Source organism: Hippocampus bargibanti, linkage group LG18 (genome assembly GCF_051943395.1).
Source record: "Hippocampus bargibanti isolate YZ-2025 linkage group LG18, ASM5194339v1, whole genome shotgun sequence".
Taxonomy (NCBI): Eukaryota; Metazoa; Chordata; class Actinopteri; order Syngnathiformes; family Syngnathidae; genus Hippocampus; species Hippocampus bargibanti.
The window spans coordinates 8009148-8025199 of NC_142751.1; the positions used below are offsets into that span (position 1 = coordinate 8009148).

The 16052-nt window shown below is 43.5% G+C and overlaps 1 protein-coding gene across 3 annotated transcripts in view; it reads right to left on the reverse strand.

Moving 5' to 3' along the window:
- The window catches only part of brinp1 (BMP/retinoic acid inducible neural specific 1), a 123320-nt gene that overhangs the window by 34417 nt on the left and 72851 nt on the right, over positions 1–16052 (reverse strand). For all 3 annotated transcript variants that reach the window (XM_089020783.1, XM_089020782.1, XM_089020784.1), the window contains one exon: positions 7177–7282. In XM_089020783.1, the coding sequence (XP_088876909.1) occupies positions 7177–7282 (106 nt within the window). The remainder of the gene's footprint in view (positions 1–7176; positions 7283–16052) is intronic.

Sequence of the window (16052 nt, forward strand, 5' to 3'; positions counted from 1 at the left end):
ACGTTTGTTCCTTCTTAGCAGATTGTAAATTCTGTGGGAATCCAATCTATCATGACAGTCTGGGTTGAATTCAATTAGAAAGACTCTGCTTAACCTTTCGAGTTGAATCACCGCCAAAGAGACGACACGTCCGTTATTAAAACGAGCCTGTCGCACAAATGGTCGGTGCGGAAGGAGTGGACTAGAAAATTCTTAGTAACCTCTCTGTAACGTCACAATCTTATGAAAAGCGAAAACTACAGTTCCAAACGCTTTGATCGGATTAACATGTGCCTTTGAGACACACGCAAACAATATATATCGTCGGGATAAAAGAAGACTAATTGCAGCACGAGCAATCGCGCTGATGACAAAATGGGCAAATTAAATAAGTGGATGTCATTATTTCCGCAGCGAATACCTTCAAAGTGCTCCGCTGGGAATGGAACTCTCTTTACGAGCTGCGCAAAGTGCCATCGCTTTGAAAACCACTGCCACTGATACCACTGATAAAGCTAAACGATCTACTTATAATTAAGAAGGCCTAAAGTGGAATTTTGCTCCTTTTCAAAAAAGCCTTTTCACGTAAACGCTCACTAGCTTTGAGTCTCATTAAATTCAATGAAAAGATTCTCGAACATGAAATGTGTTTTTGCCTGCGGGTCAAAGTCAACAACCAAACAAGTATTTGTGAAACATGATCACAGTAGTTGACAATATTTGAAAGTCAAAGTCGAGGTCAAAGTCAAAGTCAAAGTCAGCTTTATTGTCAAATATGCTAATATGCATGACATACAACACAGATGAAATTACTGTCCTCTCAGACCCAGCGCGCAAGGCACTTATAATGACTTTAAGATGAACATGAAAACGCCAATTTTCCGGGAGAGGGGAGCCGCTGCGTGTTTACGGCTACTTGAATATGGATTAAACATGTGTCGTACTTATGTTTATTGTTTTTCTTTGCTTAGACTAAATGCTATTCTTAGACCTGAGCAGCCGTCATTGCAAAGGCCCACTCACTATCGCTGCTTACTATTATAATTCTGACAAAACTAATTGCTATTTTCAGGAGGTCACCATCGTCAAAAACTGGATAAATGTAAAATTGGGCTGCCGAACATTATCTTTTCGATGATCCGCTCCCATTTGACAAAATGCATAAGGGCAAGTAATAAATAGTTTAAGGAAATATGAATATTTCACATTGTTTTGCTCAATTTAACTAATGGGCAATTTGATCTTACATTTTACATTTTCATGAATCAATTTCCATTTTAATTATTTGTGGAATGAGTTTGATTTAAATTTTGGTTCATACCCCCACAGACGAATACATACTTTGGTTCCACAATGTGCCCATTGTCTTCTAATTGGGGATGCGGTTGTGGTGAGGATTAAATTTAACATCCAAAGTCAAGTTGACAAACATCCTTCATCGGAATTACAAATAAAAATATTAATGTTGCCGCGATCGAAAGCACATTTTTTTTGTTTGTTTTGGGAGATTTCAAGTGTGTTTTTGCAAAAATATAGCTGAGTTTGGATCTTTTTTTTTTTTTTTTTTTGTCAGATCAGGAGCGCCTCCTCTCACATGACCCTATTGTCATGATCTGGTTGGCGACCAACGGGGGACGCTGTCGGCCCATCCCGCACCTGCCCCAGGTGCTTGTCGTCCCGATCAGATTGGCGACCAGCGGGTAGCGACGTCAGCCCTGCCGGCAGCCTCGCAGGTGCTGGTCGTTATAATCAATGACAGTTAAACAAACACGTACACGATGCATGCTGCAACCAAGCAGCAAACAAACAATGAATCGGCCAACTATCGGATCCCGCAGGTACATCGGACCCGTCTCATTTCCACTCTGTGCCTGGCAATACTACGTCCACGTTAGCGCAAGCCTCGTCGCGTTTGAATCGCGTCACTCGACGAGCCGCAACGTCCACGTAAACGTCCGGCCGAGACCTCCTTCCAGGTGGCCGTCCAGGGTGACACTGGGTGACTGGCATTGCAAGCCCACGTCCAGCCACGCTGTCGTCGTGCATGACGAATTGAGTCTCATCCTCGACGAGCCGTGCAACGTCCGCGTCAATGTCAGTCCGAGACCCCACTCACCGCTGGATCCCGGAGCGGCTCTGGACTGGTCTCGTTCCCCCGGAGCCGGGCAGTTCACGCCCACGTCGGCGTCCGGCCGAGACCTGGTCCCATACGGCCGTACGGGGTGCCATTCTGCGCCTGGCAGTTCGACGTCCACGCAGAGCCATGTGCCGTTGCGTAAACGTGCGAGAGGGATTGCACTCACGCCCACGACGATCCGTGCCGCGTCTTCGTCCACCCCAGGCCGAGTCCCGTTCCCATCACGCGTTCCCATCAGGCCGCCGCCCGTCGTATGCTGGAGAGGCAGCGGTTGCCCTCTCCACCGACCGTTCCCTGGTGAGTGGACCTTTTGGGAGACTGTTGGGACTTCTGGAAGCAGCCCCTTGAATGGGGGGTACTGTCATGATCTGGTTGGCGACCAACGGGGGGCGCTGTCGGCCCCTCCTGCAACTGCACAGGTGCTGGTCGTCCCGATCAGATTGGCGACCAGCGAGTCGCGACGTCAGCCCTGCCGGCAGCCTCGCAGGTGCTGGTCGTTATAATCAATGACACTTAAAAGGACACCTGGCACGATCATCCGGTGCCGATTCATTGTTTGTTTGCTGCTTGGTTGCAGCATGCATTGTGTACGTGTTTGTTTAACCTTGGCGGGCTTTTACTTTTGGTCTTCTTTTGCTACTTTGTATTTTTTTCGATTCAGATGATTTTGATGTTTTACATTTTGTTCCTGCTGACTTTATTTTAATACAATTTGTCAAACAACCTCCTGCTCCCTCCTGCCTGCTTTTTGGGATCCGAACCCGTCATCACCACCTCGCAAAACCGTGACAGAATGAATCGGCCAACCATCGGATCCCGCAGGTACATCGGACCCGTCTCATTTTCACCCTGTGCCTGGCAATGCTACGTCCACGTTAGCGCAAGCCTCGTCGAGTTTGAATTGCGTCACTCGACGAGCCGCAACGTCCACGTAAACGTCCGGCCGAGACCTCCTTCCAGGTGGCCGTCCAGGGTGACACTGGGTGACTGGCATTGCACGCCCACGTCCAGCCACGCTGTCGTCGTGCATGACGAATTGAGTCTCATCCACGACGAGCCGTGCAACGTCCGCGACAACGTCAGTCCGAGACCCCACTCACCGCTGGATCCCGGAGCGGCTCTGGACTGGTCTCGTTCCCCCGGAGCCGGGCAGTTCACGCCCACGTCGGCGTCCGGCCGAGACCTGGTCCCATACGGCCGTACGGGGTGCCATTCTGCGCCTGGCAGTTCGACGTCCACGCAGAGCCATGCGCCGTCGCGTGAACGTGCGAGAGGGATCGCACTCGCACTCACGCCCACGACGATCCGTGCCGCGTCTTCGTCCACCCCAGGCCGAGTCCCGTTCCCATCAGCCGTTCCCATCAGGCCGCCGCCCGTCGTATGCTGGAGAGGCAGCGGTTGCCCTCTCCACCGACCGTTCCCTGGCGAGTGGACCTTTTGGGAGACTGTTGGGACTTCTGGAAGCAGCCCCTTGAAGGGGGGGTACTGTCATGATCTGGTTGGCGACCAACGGGGGGCGCTGTCGGCCCCTCCTGCACCTGCACAGGTGCTGGTCGTCCCGATCAGATTGGCGACCAGCGGGTAGCGACGTCAGCCCTGCCGGCAGCCTCGCAGGTGCTGGTCGTTATAATCAATGACACTTAAAAGGACACCTGGCACGATCATCCGGTGCCGATTCATTGTTTGTTTGCTGCTTGGTTGCAGCATGCATCGTGTACGTGTTTGTTTAACCTTGGCGGGCTTTTACTTTTGGTCTTCTTTTGCTACTTTGTATTTTTTCCATTCAGATCATTTTGATGTTTTACATTTTGTTCCTGCTGACTTTATTTTAATACAATTTGTCAAACAACCTCCTGCTCCCTCCTGCCTGCTTTTTGGGATCCGAACCCGTCATCACCACCTCGCAAAACCGTGACACCTATAGCCCGACGATATGCAATACTAGGAACATTAGAATATTGTGAAAAACTTTTCATTCATTGAAGTAATTCATCTTAAAAGGTGAAATGAATGTATTTTTTTAGATTATTTCAAGCTTTTATTTCTTAGAATGTTGATTATTATGGCTTAGAGCTTATGAAGAATGTAGAATTAGAGTCTCAAAAAATTAGAATAGCCCATGAAATAAACAGAAAAGTGAATTTAAATAAATGAAATGTCAGCCATCAGAACAGTCTAAGTATTCTGTGTACTCAGTACTTGGTTGGGAACCGCTTGAATTACTGCTTCATTACGGCTTGGCATGGATGATATCAGCCTGTGGCACTGCTTAGGTGTTATGGAAGACCAAGATGCTTCAATCGCGGCCTTCAGCTCTTTTGCGTTGCTTGGTCTCATGTTTTTTTTTGTTTTTCTACTTTCATTCCTTTCATCACTTTGCTGCTGTGAAATGTAAATTTCTCCACTGTGAGACTAATAAAGGCAAATCCAATCCAATCCAATCCAATGTTTGTCATCTTCCTCTTGACGATGGCCTCTACATTTTCAACGGGGTTGAGGTCAGGTGAATTTGCTGGTCAATCAAGCACAGGCATCCCATGGTCATCGAACCAGACTTTGGTATTCAGCTAAAAGTACCAAAGTCTCATTAAGATCATTTTTCTGTTAAGTTCATGGGATATTCTAATTTTTGAGATTTTGATTTTGCAGTTTTCATCAGTTGTAAGCCATAATATTTAAGATTCTAACAAATAAACACTTGACATATATTGCAATGCATGTTATGAGTCTAAATAAGATTCATTTCACCTGGAAATGAAGAAGATGGGAGATTGCTGTGACATGATAGGCTACTTCAACAACCATTACTTGCTACAATTTCCTGCAGTTTTTGCTGGCATCCTCTTGGCAGCCTCCCTGAACCTTCTCACGTCCATTTCAGAGGGAGATCCATGTTGTTAGGTCTACCCGCTGCTATTTTATAGCTACTGCTACATTTCACGCCTTGTAAATCCTTTTGCACACTTGCCTGGGAGAATGAGATCCTTCCCCAGCTCTTTGCTCATACCATTGCCAGTGCTATAAAATGCAACTGCAGAACTATCAGGAAAAGCAGCTGAACTTTATCTGGGGTCCATTAGTTAGAGGCGACTTAAATGTGGCAGGTGTGCGCCAAATCCCATTCTACATTTGATTGGTTGATTCTAAACGTGGTCACATCCCCGCTTATAATCGAGTGTGCACACTCATCTGTTTTTTTTTTTATTTGTAGTCTCCCTCCTTGTCTTTAGTTTTCAACTCCGTTTTGCAGTTTGTAGGTCACAATGAAGGTGGAAAAGGTTTTGACATGAGTTATACTGGTCTCATTTCTTATCCCGCATAAAAACTAGCACTTGAACGGGGCTGCAGAGACTTTTCCATCCACGCCGGGTTGAATTTACTATGGGCCCCTGAAATTGCCCAAAGTTTTGGTTGTTTCAGTTGAATTGTACACACGAATTGTACACTGTCCAAAGCAATTGAGAGTGTGGAAAAGAGGTGAAGAAGCGTGTCCAGGCAAGCTGGAACGGCTGGAGAAAAATGTGAGGTGTGATGTGTGATAGAAGGGTTTCAGCTAGGATTAAAGGAAAAGTGTATAAAACAGTGGTGAGACCAGCCATGTTTGGACTGGAGACAGTGCCACTGAAGAAAAGACAATGAGCAGAGCTGGAGGTAGCAGAGCTGAAGATGTTGAGGTTTTCTTTGGGAGTGACCAGGTTGGATAGGATCCGGAATGAGTACATTAGAGGGACAACTCATATTCGAGGCTTTGGAGAGAAAGTCAGAGAGGCCAGACTGAGATGGTTTGGACATGATGGTCCAGAGGAGAGAGCGAGCGACTATATCGGGAGAAGGATGCTGAATCTTGAACTGCCAAGCAGGATACCGAGAGGAAGACCGAAGGGGAGGTTTATGGATGTTGTCAAAGAGGACATGAAGGTAGCTGGTGTGAAAGAAGAGGATGCACAAAACCGGGTTCGATGGAGGACATTGATTCGCTGTGTAGACCCCTGGGGGAAGGGAAAAGCCGAAAGGAAAAGAAGAAGAAGAAGACACTATTGGGATTTTAGATTCCAATGATTTCCCCACTTCTTTTTTTTTTCTTCTCTTCGTAAGGCTCCTGACGCAAATATCCAAGTCATACCGCGTGAACTGTCAGTTGAACTGTGGAGTGCGTTTGAAATACAATATCTTCAAGACTGTCGTCAACGGCTAGATCTAGAATGCGGACAAAGAACAAGGCAGGCACTTGAGAAGCAAAGCTTTGGATGTCATTGAGCAAGAGACAACTTCAATCTTTCCTTTTGACAAAAGCATTCAGCTCTCTGATTTTCTTTTTAGAGGACAATAACAATCTCGCTGTTACAAGACAAGAAGACGGTGGCGGGTGTCCAAGCGAAGAAAACGCGCCTTTTGAGAATCTCCGGCTGCTCGTAATCATCTCGGTAAACTCGGTTAAATCAAAAGAAGCAATCACGCTGTTCACATACTTGGCCGCGGATTACATGCCGCTCTATTGTTGACTTCAATTGTATTTGCCCGTAATTACTGGCAATATTGCTTTAGAGCATCAAAGACAAAAATCACTAGAGCGTTAAACTTAGTTATTTAGATTCAATGTTGAAACGTCACAATTATTGCCCTACCGTGGTCCTGAAAGTGGAAACTCATTTTTGTAAACGTATTGAATACAGAGAACCCAATATATTTCATTCTACACAGAAACTGTTAAAAAAGGTCTAACTTTAATTCGTACTCTGCTAGCACCCAAAAAAAAACAGAGCTCAACTGTTGCAGAGATTTTCGGCATAGACAATCAGATAGTGTACGCACCCCAACCCTGTTGAAAAAAAAACAGCATCGTTGAAGAAAGGCTCAAACAGAATTACAATATGTAGCAAGGTATGTACCGTCATACATTCAAGCGTCCCTTGGGTAAAGTTTACGCACAATGTGTCACCGTGTTCCATTTTGAAAAGACAAAATGGAGTGTGCCCAAGGCGTGACATTGTCACACGGCACTCCCTCCATCCATTGTTCCCCCAGACTGTTAATACAGACGCATCGGCTTTTTTGTTTACCTTGCAGATGAAGCTTGCTCTCGGGGCTCTGCAGCAGAACGGAGCTAACCGAGTCCAGATTGTCGTAGCTGCTGCATCCCAATGGGCCCGTGCGCGTCTCCGTCACCTGCCGCCAGACAACAAGATTGAAAAAAATGCTTTGTATTGATTGTTCAAGTCCTTTCATGACGCATGTTTTTTGGAATGTGGGAGGAAACCAGAGGACCCGGAGAAAACTCCACACAGGCCGGAGCAGGACGCAAACCGGCGACTCGACTAACGGGCCGCTATTTAAATAAATAAATGCATGAATTTATACATTTATTTATACATTTATATACACATTTATTCATGTATTGTTGTTTTTGCTTTTATGTATTTATATATTTACTTATTTATGTATTTATGCATGTATGTGTTTATTTATTTATGTATTTATTTATTTTAATTGGCCAACCTTAAAAAAAGGACTTTGATTAGGACCTCCTATGTTCTTTAGAACAAAGAAAAAAAAACACTACGAACAACTTATTATGAAAAAGGAAATAATAATAATAATAATAATAATAAGAATTCATTCCGGCAAAACAAATGAAAAGCGGTCGTCTGGGTGAGGAGATGAAAGATTATCATTCATATGCTGAGCCTGTCAAGAGTTTTCAGCAAAGCAAGTTTCACGATTGCGATTGGCTAGCAACCAATTCAGGGTGTCCCCCGCCTCGTGCCCGAAGACAGCTGAGATAGGCTCCAGCAACCCCGCGACCCTAATGAGGAATAAGCGGTACAGAAAATGAGATGAGAAGTTTCACAAATCCTTGCGTGGTATATATCGCCCATGAGCGTGAGATGGACTGCCCCTTTGAAACAGACTCATTTCAGAACTACAACAGAGCACAATTGTCCCATGAGGTGTCCCGACAGCGAGTTCCTTCTCTGATTTCTTTGGCATGGTGGCCGGTAGTCAAACCCGCACCGTCTCAACACGCTTCCGTGCAACCAGCGCCTTTTAAAACATTTACTTGACGGCAAATAAATGTTTTCTTGAGCTGCCATCTTGGAACAAATACACTGGATCATGAAAAGGGAGATTTGGTTTTTGGAAGTGTCATTGTCAAGAAAATATTTTTTAGGGTGGCGGCAGATTTGTCCATGTTGAATGACTGTAAGAAAGTCTCAGGGATCTTAATTTTAAATCGCCCTTAAAGCTTTTCTTATCACATTTAACCATCGGTCAAAATAGATCGAAGAAAGAAAAACGCGTTGGTTGACCTTAAACTTGTGGCGATGAATTTGAACTCAGCCACGAAGAATGGCCTTGAAACAGCTGTTACGGTGGGCCCCAAAGGGACATTTTTCTCAAATAAAAAGTCCGTACCAGACCGAAATGTATCGCAATACCTCCCAAAGCCAGACACTGAACTGCCATCGAGTGGAAATAATGGAGCTCTTTCCAATGTGAAGAGGATATTTTTGATGTACGATTTTCAACTTTTAGCAGTGGGGAAGCTGGTCCTTCAAAACATATGAAAGGGGAAATGGAGCGAAGGGCTCCTGCCGATTGAGAAGTGCCAAATAGCACATTTGAAATGTTTGGAACGGATAGAAATGTATGTCATCCACTGGGTAAAATGCATTGCGGAGAGTGGAGAGTTCTTCCTCATAACTTTGCCATGCATTTCAGATGTGGAAATGCGAATATATCTAAAAATATATTTGCGAAATGCCAACAATGGGTAAGTGGTTGAGAGTCTCAAGACATCAATGCTCAAGTGCCATTTGCATTTTTCTTTGCCTTTTATCTCAGAGGTTTAACAGTGATGCAAAGAGGATTCAAAGTAATGACAACCATAGAACATGGAATACAACACATTCATAGTTAGCCTTGTCTATTTTACAAAAAAAGAAAAAAAAAACACAAAGTAAAAAACAACAATAATGGCTGCCTCAAAGTGCAAAAAGCTATGTTATTGACCGCATCCCACAACGTTGGCTTATATTTACCGTATCTTCTGCAGTATAAGGCACACCTAAAAGAAAATACTTCTTTCAAACCTGACCATGAACCTCAAAATCCCGTGCACCCTATGTATGGAAAATGTTTAAAAATATGTCATTGGTTGAAGGTGCGCCTTATGTTCCAGAAAATATGGTACCTAACAGCGTACTTTTAAACCATCAACTTCGTTTTGATGACAACAAATGTGTTTTTTTTGTTTTTGTTTTTTTTAATGAAATGCCATGAGCAAAAGTTTGAAAGAAGTTGATCACAATGGGCTTTTAGTGCACCAGATGGTGTGCTGGCATGCGAGAAATTTGACAGATGTATTTCTTCGCTGCCGAATCAGGCTGTAAAGGGGAGAAAATGCAAAAAAAAAAGAAAAAAATGATTGTGATGAACATAAATTAAGACTGCAATCCCGGCGTCCGACCGTCATAAGATACACTTGTAAAAGTAGAGCGTTGTTATATTTAATTACTTTTACTGGTATGGGAATGTCTGAACACATTGCAGTAAATTCCTCATCCCGCCGAGCTCGATTGGCAGCCAAACACATTGCGGAAATTGAACACCTGTCTATTGTTGCTTTGTGCCATCAAACATCTTCAACGACTCGCCTTGCTGAGGATTTTGACCATCAGTCATCAGTCACTTGAACAGTAAGGGATGAATTGAAACCCATCAAGTTAATTAACTCATTCACTACCAGACGTGTAAAAATGTGTCCACTCCAGTGCCAACAATGGGTAAGTGGTTGAGAGTCTCAAGACATCATTGTTACTCGAAATCTAGGACCCACAGAATATTGAGTTTTAGGACCACATAAACATTCACTGCAGCGTAAGAAACCTAAGACTCTCTTATTTCATCAGAATGAATGAGTTAATTCCTAATTCATATGGGTCTGGAGTGAGGCAAACAGGCCAGTCGTTAGTCAGGAATGTAGGAACAATCAGTGGGGCCACAGGGAGTGGTCTTCTGCTCCCCCCAACCTGAGAGTAGGGACCCATCATAGCTGTGTCCGGCGCCACCATGTCTGGACATTAGGGATATATAAATAGGGCCGATACGACCAGTAAGACTTTAGTTCGCTGACGAAGCCTCTTGGATAGGAGGCGAAACGTCCGACACCTTAAAAAAAGTACAGATGACGGCTGAAGAAACCTTCTCATCGATGGACCACTCCTGTACGACTGAGAACTTACACGGACGAATCTAATCTAATCGAATACATTTGAACAAATGGCTCCTGGATCCTGGACCCATCACTTCTTCTGGCCATCCACTCGTTGTATCCTTCTAAGCCGGGTGGGCCGCCAGGAGTCGTCCGTTGAGGGCGGGGGGGGGGGGGGGGGGGGGGTACTGTCACATTCGGATTGGGTGAGGGGCGGGGTCACGCCTCCCTATTTAAACGGGCAGCATTCATTAGTATTTGCCGGAGTATTGACATGACTACCAGTACCAGTGCGCTCCTGTACGTACCCGGTCCGAGCCCCCCCCCCCCCCCCCCCCCTAGTTTCTCTAACTAGTCGGGTGATGGGTTAAAAATGATCCTTCCTTCTGGTTCATGGCTCTTCGCGATGTTAGAAGATGGTAGTAAAATCAGCAGGAACCAAGGGGTTGAACAAAAAAGATTATTTTAATCGTGTAGACAGCAGAGACAATGTGAGGTCGGTTGAGGAGGGCCAGAGAGAGCGAGATGGAGCGTGTTGGGAGAGCTTTTATGAAGACGGACAGGATGTGATGTCATGTAAAGACGGATAGGATGTGATATCATGTAAAGGCGGGCAGGCTGTAACATGACTGGAAGTCCAAGAAAAACAAAATGATGCGAAAGAAATAGAAAATATGTTTAAAATGTGGTCGTATAGCGAATTGCCTTAAAATCGGGTTGTTGCATTTCGTACCTTCGTGCGCTTGTTCTTTATGCTCCGTTTGCGTAGTACGCGGGTCGGTTTTCCCCTTGTCCCGCTACTTGCACTTCAATTAGCTTCATTTTATAATTCTCCTGGTCCACATTTGGGACCAGTGCCTTTAGCTGTACATTAAACATTCTGCACGGATCTACTGTCTCTGTCGCTTGCTTTGGGAATGCAGCTATTCATTTAGTGTCCAACGAGTCGGAAACTAAATGTCTCGTTCTTTGCCTCGAATCCGGAATGTGATAAAAATGAATGGTTTTCGGGCCGCCTCATAGTGAAGAAAATATGGGCATTTGAATTTGTCACTATTTCGTAGGATATTTATTTCTATCTTTGTCATAGCATGGCTTCACAATACAACCCTGCATGACTGCCACCCCCTGCTATATTTGTCTTTGTAACACAATCGCTGCATGATAGATACCACACCGTGCTGATTCCATTGCAGCCTTCCTCATATGTGTTGGTCACACCATTGCTTCACAGGATAACACTGCATTTGTCACAAGATCACGATGTGAGACTGCGTTGTGGCAAACTTTCCTATTTTGGTATGTTTTCACACTATTGCTCTTCGCTATGACATTTGTCTTTTTTTTAGTCGCACTGTAAATTTAGTTTCATTTTTTTTGCTTTTAACTTCGCAACTTTACTCTCAGATGTGACATTCATATATGGCACACCGTTTATCCCCCATCCATCACATCACTGACAGTCACTTTCTATTTCTGTTTCCTCTTGGTGATGATATTTGCGACTTTTGCCGCGTGATACGACCTTTGTAGAATCTTCCGAGCGCTTCCTTTTAGCATTTATTGTGTCCTGCAAAAAAGTAATGTGGCCTGAGTATTTATTTATCTCTCGTCGCCCACTTCCACCAGTAGACTGAGACATGTTTACATTCCTTGCCACATATACACGCACCCATACACGAACACACAAACGCAGCGCTAATAGATGTGCATAAACATGAGCACAGTCATACACAGCTTTATGGATTAAAGTGCGGCCTTGATAATCTGCGCGACTTTCAGGCGAGCTCCAGTCTACGGCTCACTTCCTCTCTTGAGCACACAGCAGCAGATTATGAAAATGTGGAGTCAAACGTAATAAAAAAATAAAATACAAGGAGCAATCAAACAACTGAAGTGGGCCTTCGGGGGGACAGCGGAGGATTTGGATTATTAAACGGAACACAACAGCGAAATCCCACAGGGCCATCACCCCCCTCCCCCACACACATTATCATCATCATCACCTCCACCCCACCCGGGTTTCTCAAAGCCCACCATTAGACGGAAAGCAGAGTTCTGGAACAGCCTAGATAATTGTCATCTGTCATTGTGAAAATGATATTCACGCTGTAAATAAAACGATGCACAGGAGATCGAAAGTTTCCTCCGCAGCCAAGTGGCAAGATAAATAGGGCGTGTCGTATCACCAACTTGACAAATAACGACAAATGCTAAATTCATTCCAGCAAAAGTCTCAAGCCATGATGTGCTTTTTTTAGCTGTTCAAAAATGACCCTGTCAAAGTAGAACGTCAGTACATCGCGATTTACGATACTCGTTTGTATCACACCTCCGGATACAAAATCGCATTACTGCAGTTGCCTCTCGTATATATTTGTATTTATCTCACCATCGCTTCACGCCGCAAAGTTGCATTACTGCGTCTGTCTTCTTCTGTGTCATATTTGTCTTGCATACCTAAATCCCTTCATGAAATAACACGGGACCGCATATGTTTTCTCTTCACTTGCAATCCGTGTTAGTCACACCATGGCTTCACGGCATGATATCGAACGATCTCAATCGTCACAAGACGACAACAGCCAACATTAGCCACTTTCATCTTGAGCACGATATTTATTTGTGAACTTTTTTTCTCCTCTGCTCGGTCATGTCTTCATCACACTGTTAATTTATCACGCGACAGTGCAGTAATACGATATGGATGTTGATTAGCGGATGTGAAGGAGGAGTTGGACCCCCTCACCAATCCTGCTTACATGGTGGTAAAATTGTGGTACAAGTCCAAGATGGCGCCTGAATATGCAGCCATCAGAAAGTGCTCTCATGAGCCTTGTTTTTGTTTTTTTTTGTGTTATAGTTAGTCACTTTGTATTGTTGTGCGTCGTGTGGAACGGATACGAATTGTTTATTTGCATTTTTGGTCACGAACTTCATCATGGAGGGGACTGTGCAGAGCGGTTGCGCCTTTTCGGCAGCACAAATATGTCATCATTGTTTTGATTTGGGAAGAAAGTTTGACTGTCATCACTGGACAGATTTGGGGCGATTGTGCTTTTTTTGCATTTCCACAGGCCCTCTTTGTTCAGCAGAAAAGACGGTGATATAGGCCAGTCTGCGGCTGGCTGGGTGCATGATTTGAGGAGCCCGCGATGAGAAGAAAGGAGCGTCAACGCAGAGACCCGATGTGTATGTGGAACTGTCGCGGCTTGGAATTAAAGCGGATTTACGTGGGACTGAAGATGAGACGATCTCTTTTCGTCAATGGATGCTACAGCTTCATGTTTGCTTTGAAAACTTGTAGCTTGTAGCAGACGTGCACATTCCACCATGACGTCCCTGATCCACTGGTGAAAAGGATGCTTTGATCCTCTCCTCTTTCATCTAGAACTGCTTCATACAACAGAGGGTGCAGAAAAATGCTTAAGATTTAATGTATCTTTTGTGTTGTGTTACATTATTTATTTACCTTTTTTTGTTTTTTTATTCTAATGGTACCGCGAGAGGGGGTGCCTTTTTCAGCAGGTCCTGTATTTTGTTTTTCTACTTCTTCCTTTCTTTTCCTCTTCCTTTCATAACTTTGCTGCTGTGAAATGTACTTTTTTTACTGCGAGACGAATAAAGGCTAATCATTCAATCCAATTCTGCTTCAATCGCCACTATATCAGCGGCTACTGAAAAGCACGGCGCCATAGGATACCGGAAGTTTATCCGCAATGTGTATATAAGCAGATTTGTTCAGAACATTTTTAATTTGTGGTTTGCCTACATATCAAATACCCTGCAATAAGAAAGCAAATTGCCGTCACTATTTGATTAGTGTTGGCCTATTTTGACCCCCTCTAATGAGGACACAACAAGCACTATATCTCCAAACTGATGTCAACACTTTTCAATATATGATTTCTTTTTTTTTTCTACTCTTACCGCACACACTGGCCTATTCACTCATTCGACCTTTCCCGCGTGCACACTTTTAATTAGACACCAATTAAAAATCTCATTAGGGCTTCAGCAGCTCGACAGCAAATCGTGAATCTGTAATAGTTTCGCGAGGTAAACTCTGAGCTCACGTCAGATCGCAACAAGGCGGAGATTTTCGGGTACTCTTTTGGGGCGACAACATTGTTCTGAGTTGTTTTGGAAAGTGCAACTGATGCACCATCGTTTTCTCACTGTACTTATTTAAGGGCATTTTTTACAATTTATTTTTCCCCATTTTTTTTTACAATAATGATCGAATGTCAAAAAAATTATTTCTAAGGTTGAGCTATGAACCATCAACGACCACCATCTTGCTTTGACGGCAAAAATAAGTAAGCACCTGAATATATTGAACACCATCTTTACATTGCTTCTCGGTTGTGTCCGTGCATCTTCTAATATTTAAAATCTCAGCCTGAAATAATCATCAAGAATCAAATGCCAATGGTCTGCTGGGATTTCTGTGGAAACAAGGAGATGGTCTTCATTTCACACTCCTAATCGGTCAATCACTTGCCGTTCTCTCCTAATGACTTGCTATTTTTGTCCAACGTAGAAATAAAGGGATGTGCCCTTTGGTACTTTTTTTCCGCATAAGGTGGAATGGAATGGACTTTTCTCTAAAAAAAAAGAAGAAAAAAACGGATCTCAGAAAAACTTTTGTTGGAGAATCAAATCAACGTTAAGAAAAGTGTCTTTACCTCGTTGCCTTTCTGTTGATAGTGACTGCATATCAATAATAATAATAATACATTTCATTTATAAGCGCCTTTCAAAACTCTCAAGGACACTTTACAGTCACAGGATATTTTTTTCTGCGACCCGGAAGTAACACTTTACATTCACAATGTATTGTCTGTTGTCAATTATCTCTTTTCTAGCAACATTATAAGTGCCTTGCAGACTGGGTCCGAGAGGACAGTAATTTCTTCAGTGCTGTATGTCATGCATATGAGCATATTTGGAAACATAAAGCTGACTTTGAATTTGACAATTTAATACTAATAAAATATTTATTCTGGTTCATTGGAGATGACAATTTTTCATGACTTTTTGATGACGAGTTAGTGAGATAAATGATGTTGAGCAGCATTGTTTTATCATTCATAATTTTAGTGATTGTGTTGTTCCTTCTTATCCATTTAATAAATGTAAATATAATGAATAATGTAAATAATTCAATGCGCAAATAAAGAACTTGATTTGACACATTTCATTTTTTTCCACATTTTTTCCCGCAAAGTCCAGCATGAGTTTAATAAAAATAATTGATCATATTTTGCAGAGTGGAAAAACATGTTTTTGCTAAATTGAATGATTATGTAATTGAATTGAAAATGTGAGTCCCTAAGCTGTAGTTTCAGAAAACTTTATACAATATGTATTTGTTTTACGAGCCCTGTATAATTTATTTTATTTAAATTACACATATTAGCATAAAGTAAGAAAACAACAGGGTCGTGATACACTCTCCCGGCTTGTGTGTGGGCAGCGTGGCATTGGTTGCCACTGAGTGACGGTGTGAATGTGAATGTGAAACGTTGTTTGTCTCTATATGTGCCCCACGATTGACTGGAAACCAGTTCAGGGTGCTGTACGACTTCTGCCCAAAGTCAGCCAGGATAGACTCCAGCATCCAAGCCAACCATCAACGATGTTGAAATGGATGTCTGCATAAATTATTATTTTTCTCTCGGCTTTTCCCTTCAGGGGTCGCCACAGCGAATCAGTGTCCTC